The 9,525-nt window shown below is 44.5% G+C and overlaps 1 protein-coding gene across 2 annotated transcripts in view; it reads left to right on the forward strand.

Moving 5' to 3' along the window:
- The window catches only part of CHCHD6 (coiled-coil-helix-coiled-coil-helix domain containing 6), a 110,697-nt gene extending 107,528 nt beyond the window's left edge, over positions 1 to 3,169 (forward strand). For both annotated transcript variants that reach the window (XM_077184807.1, XM_054640457.2), the window contains exon 9: positions 2,617 to 3,169. In XM_077184807.1, the coding sequence (XP_077040922.1) occupies positions 2,617 to 2,640 (24 nt within the window). In that variant the 3' untranslated portion in view covers positions 2,641 to 3,169. The remainder of the gene's footprint in view (positions 1 to 2,616) is intronic.
- The last annotated feature ends 6,356 nt before the right edge of the window (positions 3,170 to 9,525 follow it).

Here is a 9,525-nt window from a genome sequence, read left to right on the forward strand (position 1 = left end):
TCCAAGGCTGTTCATCTCTGACTTCTTGTTCTGCTAAGACTGCAGCAGAGACCAGCTAATGCCAGCTGTGGGGCAGTCATTTTTTGAGGAGGCACCAAAACTTTTCAGCCTGAGCCTCAACTCCATGAATTGGGAGTATCCTGTCTGGTGAGAACAGTGATTGCAAACTGCCTGGGCTTGTTGTCTGTTCACCTTGTCTGGTGCATATGCAATGATAAGGGCATGGAGAAGAGGTAAAGCTTCTCCTTCCTTTTCCTGGCTCCTTCTGCTCAAGGTAAGTGCTGTAGCAGCCTGGTAGCATCTTGCAGAGAGGATTCCAGGTTGGAAGAAAATGAAAGGGTGCCAAGTGTGCGCTGGCATGGTTGCAAAGCTAGGTGGGCAAAGAGTGGCTTTAGTCTCAGAGTTAGGGTGTCCCTCAGCCCATCAGTTCTGGGTCCAGGCTCACTGTGCAAAGGATTTTGAGGAGGTTTAGTCATCCACAGTAAGATGGAACCTGATATTTTTGCACAAGGAATGTTTGTGAGCCTCCAGCTCAATGCATACCTGGTATGTGGGTAGGTTAGGCTGGAAAGAATTCAGTGAGGTTAAGAACTGGCTGTTTTCATTTTCTCCTGAAATAAGTTAAAATATCATAGAATCATATAATGGTTTAGTCTGGAAGAGACCTTAAAGATCATCTATTTCCAGCCCCCCTGCCATGGGTAGAAACACTTCTCCATGGGAAGGAGAAGCTTTACCTCTTCTCCATGCCCTTATCATTACATATACATTGCAGAAACACCTGCAACTAGATGAGGTTGAAATATGTGGTTATGATTTTGAACATGAAATTGTGTAACTCTGATATTTTTCAAAAGTGTTTAAAAAGAGAGGTTTTACTGTCTTCCAGAAGGGTTAACCACAGAGTAGGCACTGAAGTGATTTTGGTTTGTTTTCTTTTTTTCACAAAATGTAACATTCCTGGACACTTTACTGAAGTGTTACAATGTGAATACAGCAAATTACTTCATTGCAAAATTGATCGTGAGTTGTTACTGCTTCATTCACTGCAATTTCAGTGAGCGCTATTGGAGTTTTTAAAATATATTGCTCTGTGCGTAACTTTTAAGTCACTAATGATGAGAAAAATTACCTGGGAAATTAGAGTCAGTGGAGTATTATTGATGGTTCATTTGTCAGATTTCTGCATAACCTTTGTCTAAATAATTTGGTGTACAATTTTCTCTTTATTCTTGAGTTCTTTGAAGCTTTTCCAGTTCATTGTTGTCAGAGATGGGGCTGTCTTTGGAGATCCAAGGCCAGCATTTTCAGTCTGTGTTGGCCATGTGTCAGCCAATATCAGCCTGCTGTGCAGAAGCAGCCCAAATGACATCCTCACCTTCTGACAGACAGTGCCAAGCATTCTAGCATAATTATTTTGTGATGTTTTCCATTCTGATTCACACTGAAGAAAGCTCAGCTCCTCTCCTCAGAAAGGCAAATATCTGGAGAGTAGAACTGAGCTCAAATACAGCCCTGATGAAAATGGGCAATGAGACTGTATGCAGTGAAATGGTCACTTGTCTTTCTCTAGTTGGCTTTAGCTGGGTCCTCTTAATATGCATCAGCACTGTCTGCTCACCCAAAAAAGGGACCTGCACATATCCAGAGCGTGAGAAGAAAGTAGCCTGTGGGTGGGCTTACCCTCTGTGATCCTGCTGCTCCTGCAGCACTGACACAGCCACGCCACTGCTGCTGCAGGAGAGCTGATTGCCCACATTGGGATCCAGCACTGATTTCTCAGATCCTCAGAGGGAGAGGTGTTACAGCTGGTGTCATGTGTGTTCTCATCCACTGCTGATGGCATTGTTGATTTCTTTGACTTTATTGATGCTATGAGACAAAAATAGGAAGAGACCACAGCAGACTTTGCAATCTCCATCCTAAAAACTTCCTAATTGGAAGCTTTCTGTCTTACAATAACCCTCAGAAGTTCACAGCTCATATGCAGATACCTGCAGGATCTGAAGAAGTACACTTAGTAGGTTTCTGTGGGGACAAAGCAGATATGATTTTGCTTTGAATTTTAGAAAGGCTTGGGTCTTAATAGAATAAAGGCTGTAAGATATGTCAGGAGTTAGGGTGGTCTCTGGGTCCCCATCTTTCTTCTTCTCACTTCTCTGGTGGTCTCATATTGATCCTGTTCCAGGATGAGCAAATGGGGAGCATGTGTGTGTGTGTGTTTGATGGCAGCTAATCAAAATGCTCCTATGTCCTCCTATGCTGAGGCAGGACTTAGTGTGAGGTTGCAATTACTCACTGCTCCGAGGTGTACCTGAAGTCACAGCTGTTCTCTCCCACTGCAGGCCAGTGGATTTACAATCCTGATTGTTGCAACTCACCATGTGCTCCTGATCACAGACTCAGCCTTATGTTTGGTATCATGAGCTGCTTTCTTTCTTCCACACTCTTCTCCCCTTGAATATCTTGTGTTTTACAGTAGGTGAAACCTGAAGATTTTTCTGAGGGATTTTTACCCTGCCAGTGCTACTCTTTCATTTCTGATGTTAACCTTCCCATGTCAACAGCTGCATAACTAGCTTACTGCCTTTTCCTTTTGTCTCCTTTTTTCTCCAGGAGCTGTTGGTTAATTCTGGATAAACATCATCTGCCAAAGAGCAGAGGACAGGGACCATGGACACCCTTGGAAGCTCCAGCATCCTTCTGGACAGACACTGACCAAAACCAGTGCCTTCTGCCCTCCATCACCAAGACAATACAACATGATTCCTCTTCTAAATGCCTGCATGTATCAGTCTCAGTGGACATTCCTGGGGTTGGGAGAAGGATCCCAGGAGCAGGGGATGCTATAGTTTCTTTTCATTGTTTTGCAATGTAAAGAATTGTGTTGACCCCAGGTGCTTCCAGCATAGCTTGTAGCTTAGGGTCCTGCTCCAACACAAGCCTGGTTCACCCAATTCTAACTTTGGTTCCACCAACCTACATGTGAGTTTCAGGAGCTGTTGCCTCTGTTTGTTTGCTCTGGAGAAAGGGGTCCCAAGTATTTGGAAGTAACCCTGAGTAGCTTGTTAGGATTAACTGTTCCTAGCATGCTCCCATTGGTTACACCAGCAGGCACATTCCTTCCCTTCCAAGGTTCCCTCCTAAACAATAAAGTGTTTAACAGTCACTGTGTGCTGTGAGATACTTTCGGTCCCATGAGTTTGTCAACTGCTGTTTTCTGCCTATTGCCAATGCCAACAAAAACTTCAAATGAGAGTGAGGAATAGCAGTATTTCAAGTCACAGTTTATAATCAAAAAACTTGTTCATTTTGGTCCCAGGATGACTGGCTTATTTGAAGGTACTTGGTTACAAAATCCTGGCTGAGGGGAACTGGTGGTGTGGAATCATACTGGAAAAACCTTTGCCTGCTGGCTGCAGAGCCCAAATTTTCTTTCTTTTCACAAGATCTTGTCCCTGCTGTGTCTGCCATAAACCACTGTCCCTTTCATCCTTGTGCTCTGTATTGAGCCCTCTCCTTGCTGCATGAGGAATGGAGGAAGCTGGGTGCATCTGGAATCTTATTCTCCTAGAGGTAGGTGTGGCAGAATTGCAAAAGGCCTGTCAGCAAACCAGGGGAGCCGGTCTGGTTTGGTAACCTGATTCCTTTTCTCTGGGTACAGCTTCTCTGTCTGGCAGCATTAGCTTCCTCTGTCCTCTCTGACTGCATCTGACAGTTTTTGAAGAATGTGAACATGGATTTTTGGAGGTCGTGTCAGAGTTTAATGCAGTGTTTATGAAAATGGATGAGCGGGGCTGAGAATTGTTTTCTGTGTTATATTCTGCTTCGTCTCTTTTTTCTTTAGACAGCAACTTAGTGCTTTACATCTCCATTAAAGCAACAAAATGCCTTTCCTTCTTATTGAGAGCTGATGCCACAACACTTTTCATCCTCAGAAGTGATGTTTGCTTACGCATGGCTTATCTCTGTTAGTCTCAGATCTTGCAAAAATTCCAGCTCTGCATCTTTGTGTAGGTCAAACTTGCTGTCCTAAGGGAGGAAGAGCAAGTTTTTCAAAACAAAGTAGGACAATTAGTGCCCTCAGATCTGTTGGAGCAGGACTGGGTGGGCTTTTGCTGCTGCTGCCATGCCAGCTTTTGGATCTGCTTGGGATAGCCACAGAACTTGTGACTCTGCAGGCAGAGATTTAGAGCACCAAGGTCTGTCCCTGACTAGGTTTGAAATTATTGCTGGTCTGAAGAGAAAAGTATGTATTTTGTCTCTTCCTCATTTTCCTCTTGCCCCTATCCAGCATTGGCTTGCATGAGTAATTTGCATGTTATTATTTCAGTTGCCCTAAATTGGGGGAGCCTGCGATGCCAGGGCTGATTATTTGGCGGCGCTGGGCAATTTTCTCTGTTAGGCAACTGTAATACATTTTCATGTTCTTTTATAATGAGCTTTATTTACCAAATTGGCAATTCCTCTGTTGAGAAATAACTGATTACAGCATTCAGGGAGTTGCTGTCATCTCAAGATACACAGGTGTCTGTGGAACATAAACAGATGTGATCATTCAGACAGTGAACTTGATGGGGGTGGGGGGGGGAATCAGCCATAAAATCATAAATGGAACAGCTACAGCTAATGTTGGCCAGGTGCACTGTGGCTGTGTGCAGCCCAGCAAGGACAAAGTGGCACTCAAAGGCCATCCAGTGCCTCCAGATGAGGGACTGCTTGATTGTTAGCTGAAAATACACCTCTTACCTGTCACTGCACTTCAGTACTCACTTGCCTAACTCTGTCTCCAAAAGTTTCTGAGGACAGACATTCATTTGTGGCACAGCCTTGAAGTGAGAAACTCCTCTGTCCTGCTGTGTTAGGTTTGATTTTAGCTTGCTCTGTGCTAAATGTCTACAAACTTCTTGATGATCATGTCCATGGGGACTGTGGCCCCATCTGCCTTTCAGGCAGTCCTTTTCCTTTGGTGTTTCCTAGTGCCCAGAGGCAATTTTGTTGCTGCTGTTGCCCTAATCACCAGCTCAGACACCTGAGCCTGGGGGAAAATACAATCACCAGGGATGCCAATAGGAAACTGCTGAGGATGAAGTTCAGTTGCAGAGTCTCAGCTGCTATCCAAGTAAAAAATGTGCAGGTAACAGAGCTTCCTGAGTGAATGTTTTCTCTTCACCCTCATCTTTGCTGCTCCTGTAGTACCAAGGCCCTTGAAGAGAAGGAAGAAGCCTTGCACCTTCTCCTAGGCTCCCTCTCCCTGTTTCTCCTTGACTCCTTGTGGGATTTTCAGAGCAATTTTGTTTCTGTGCAAGATGGTGACAGCAGGTGTCAGTTATGCTCCAGAGTGGCAGAGATCATTATTCCTGGAGCCTGGTCTCCAGTGTTGAATGGATGTCCTTTCCACAGCACTACCACCACAGCTGGCACTAATGGACAACTAGGACAGCAGGATAAACAAGGTCTGAATCCATTGTGGAAGCTGAATTAGAGGCAGTTTCCTCCAAAGGCAGGTGGGGTAGAGGTAGCCATCATGCTGCTGCCTGTGCTGCATGTGCTGGATAAAAAGCAGCTCTTTTGTGGCCAGGAAAACCTGTTTCACCAACTAAAACCAAACCTTCCTGTGGCCAGGTGCAGCACAGTGCTCCCTAAAGCTGAGCAGTGCATGTCCATTTTGCTTGCCTGCTTATTGCAGTTCTCTGCAAGCTGGGTGATTTTGTGTACAAATGCATCCGGTGATTTGGATGCAATGCGCACAATTGGGGTAATTTCATGTGAAAATACAGCTTGCAGAGTGCCTGCTTTAAGAGTATGAATTGTTTTAAAACTTGCCAGATGAATGGAAAGAACAACCTTTTTATTCATGCATAATTTCTTAGCATTGCAGGAAGGGAAAAGAACAAAACCAGAGAAGTTAGAGAAGATACAGGAAATAACAGAACTGATGAAAAAATTTCCAGTGTGCCTCAGTAGCTCTGTAAATGAAACATTCAACAAGCAGCACTTTGAGATTCCAGTGTGCGAGAACATCACCGGCACTCCAAGCACCAAATTTGTGATCTTGCATAAAAACTCAACCCGTTGCCTCCTGCTGTTAATATTTCACACTTGGCTTTGCAAGATGCTTTATCTAACATCCTCTCTGCATTTAGGCAGCTACCTTCTCTGCCTTGTCCATAACAGGGGAGGCGGGAGGAGGAAGGCAATTGCCAAGTGTGTCTGTAATCTATGTAGGAGGGTTTTGTGTAGCTGTAGGGGGAGAAGAGTAAGTCTCATTTCCTATTTTATAGTCTGCTGAGTCCTGTGATCTCATGCTGTGTGCTCCTTTTCCAAGCAGAATTTTTCAATTTGTCTTTCAAGTTCTTGTTATTTTTTATTTCCAAACTGGTTAAAAGTGTTTGTCTGTAACTTGTTGATAAATTGTTTGTGTCTGACTCCCTCAGGTGCATCATTGCCAGTCTTGTATGTGTCTCCAGACCACCTTTTTCTTATCTTGTCTTGTGCCCCCCCAGTGGGTTGTTATCATCCCTTTTTTGGAACCCAAGGGAGCCTGAAGGGCTGTTCAGTGTCCTGTGACATGTAACCCCACACCTGCTCCCATTCATGTGGGCTTTATCCTTGTCCAAAGCTGGATGTGATATTCCTGAACTGACTCACCTGCCTTGGCAGCCCTATCGCTCTGCTCTTGGTGTGTGTTGGATTCTCCTCACTTTGCCTGTTCCTGATTCCTTGGGGGAGTGAAGGTTGGTGTGGACTGGAGTGATTGGGCTGTATCACCTTTGAGCTGAGGCTGTCCAGGCCAGTCATGCTGCCCCTCCATCTCCCACTCTATTGTGTAATTGTGCTGGCAGAGTGGTGGTTTTGCAGCCTGGGGCAAAGCCAGAGGAAGCAAATGGAGCAGCCACTGGTCTCAGGAGAGCTCCCAGTCAAAAGTGTGTCTTGGATTTAATGACACGTGTGCTCTTTCAGACTTTTTATAGAGGTCAGAGCATGGCAGGGAACTTTCCTCTGTCATCTTCCTAGGGAGAGCAGCACACAAACTTTTCTTTCCAAGTTGAAATCAATTGTTCCCTCAGGGCTATGTAACAAACTGCTCCTGTAGCTGATTTCCCCTTGTGATTGGCCTCAATTAGATGCTCTCCCTGGTTGCCCTCATTGGAATAGCTTGTGCTTTATCCAGCCATTTCGTTTGTGCCATTTGCTACGAGATGTTGATAGCACTTGTCTGGTTCCTGCTGCCCTGTGTTGTTCTGTATGGGAGCTATTGCATGGCAGGCCTGCTGTCCCAGGGAGTGCAGGAGAAGAGGCAGCAGGGACTTGGAATCTCATTTTGATTCCTACTTTGCATCTTCCTTTGTTTTCAGAAAGTCTGTTTAAAAATAAGTTCTGGTATCTTTGGAGCAGGTTTGCTAATTGACATGAACTGAAACAAAGCCCTTGGGCTCACTTGGATCTTTTTGAGGAGTTAGAATCTATTCACCTCCTTATGGATCCCTAAAAACTTAGTGTCAAAATCCTTTCTGAATGCTGAGTTGATATTGGGGTGACAGCTGCAGGGTAAATTGTCTTCATTCCCATCTAGTGCTAACATTTTTGGGAAACTGGTGCATGTGGTTCAGTCCTGTACACTTCCTACTGCCTGCTCTACAAAATTAAAAAAACAAGTTACCTTCAGTGTTTAAGACCAGAAAACAATTTGTAGTCACCCAGACATTCCAGCTGTGCCTTCTGCATGTGCATCTATACATGAGCAGCTCTGCTGGAGACTCTGGGTGGGCATCTCCTCCTTGCCAGTGGGGCAGAGCTTTTGTGATATTTAGTCCTTGAACAGTCTGAGTTAACCTCTCTAACGGCCACCAGTGGAGGACATGAGTGCCACTCCCTCAGGAGGAATGAAAAGGATGTTATTTTTTCCCTTCTGTGACCTCTTGAACATCCCACTGTACCCATTTTCTTGGTGGTGCAGTCCAGCATCATAGGGAGTTTGATTTTTATTTTCTGCAAGTGGGGAGTGCCACTGTAAGTCAGGATTAGCTAAACATAACATTAAAAATAAAGCACGGCTATTAATTTAATGGCTTCCTCGTTACAACCATCATAAAACAAGTAAACAGGAACTCTGCCAGTGCTGCCTGCAGTCCTCCTCCAAGTGGCTGAACCAAGGGAGAGATTTGAACTCTTGCCATTTGATAAAGCCATGTGTGAACATGGCTTTTTAAAAATTAAATCTTTACTTTTCCTGTAGTAGCATTTGAACTGCTGAAGAAGCCTGGCCAGTGATTGCAGTGGAGCTTTGCAGCTCTTAATGAGACAGAGGGGAAATGGCAGTTCAGGACTTAGCTTAAATCATACCAGCCAAAATAAAAGATTACAAAAGGCTGGGAAATTGTTCTTTGTGGACTGTCTCACTGAAACAGCCTTTGTAGTCCTTTAATCCTTACTTACTTATTTTTCTTTTGCAAAGGAGAATAAGTAAATTCTGTGTTGGGACTTTTTCCCTTCTACTCTTTATCTTCCAGAGTGCTCTTGCCAGCTATTGGCAACTTGCTTGGATTGGAATTTACTGGATTAAATGGGTCACACTGGGGATCTGTGGTGGCCACAGAGACTGGGTGCCTGCTCCCAAGTCCAGTTCTGTCATTGCATCTCAGTGGGGTGTACAGTGACAAAGCACACAGGGGTGTCCAAACAGTGGAATTATTTGTGTGCCAGGCTTCTTCCAGACTTAAATCAGTGCTTGTGCAGTGCTGTGGGGTCTTTAAGTTAAAGAGGTTACAAAAAGAGAAAATACTAATCCATTTGTTTGAAGACTCCATTGTAGTTATTTTTATACAGTGCCTTCTGGTATCCTGAAGTTTACATTCCCAAACTGGAGGGTGGATTACAAAACAGAACATCCACAGTAATGTATTTAATATTCAGCTATGAAACCTCAGTGCCAGTTATTGGTTCCACCCAGCCACTCATTGGCCACATGTGCCTGTGCTAGGAAAGAGGAGCTTTGCTGTCTGAAGGAAAGGGTTGCCATTCAGTCTGTGGCCAAACAGATGAGGAGGAGAGTTCATGCTTCAGAGTCTAAGCTGATTATCTCTGAAAGTACCCTCAGCCAGCAGGGTCTGGCTCCTCAGAAAACAAAACAGATGTGCTCTGCTGAGGCTGCAGGTGGTCCTGTATCGCTGATCCAAAGTTCCAGGAGTTTTATTGGAGGCTACTTTGAGGCAATGCATGTGATTAGATCTCTCTAGGTTAGAGGAATCCAATGTTGAGGTGACAGTATCCAAGTGTAGCGGCAGGAGAAAGAGATACATTTGCTTCTTTGTGACTGATGGGCTCATGTTTCAAAGTCTGGTTCTTCTGCTGGGTGAAAGAACTTCATTCAACACTGCAAGGAACTGCACAGAAAAATGAGACCCACGTGCACACCATAAATTTAAGGTGATCTATATCATTCTTCTGGCTGTGAACTTGGTCACTGCCAACCAGTTCTTACCTCGTGGGATTGGAGGTCCAAACTCAGCTCTCTGGAAATAC

The sequence above is a fragment of the Agelaius phoeniceus genome, chromosome 11, assembly GCF_051311805.1.
Source record: "Agelaius phoeniceus isolate bAgePho1 chromosome 11, bAgePho1.hap1, whole genome shotgun sequence".
Classification (NCBI taxonomy): Eukaryota; Metazoa; Chordata; class Aves; order Passeriformes; family Icteridae; genus Agelaius; species Agelaius phoeniceus.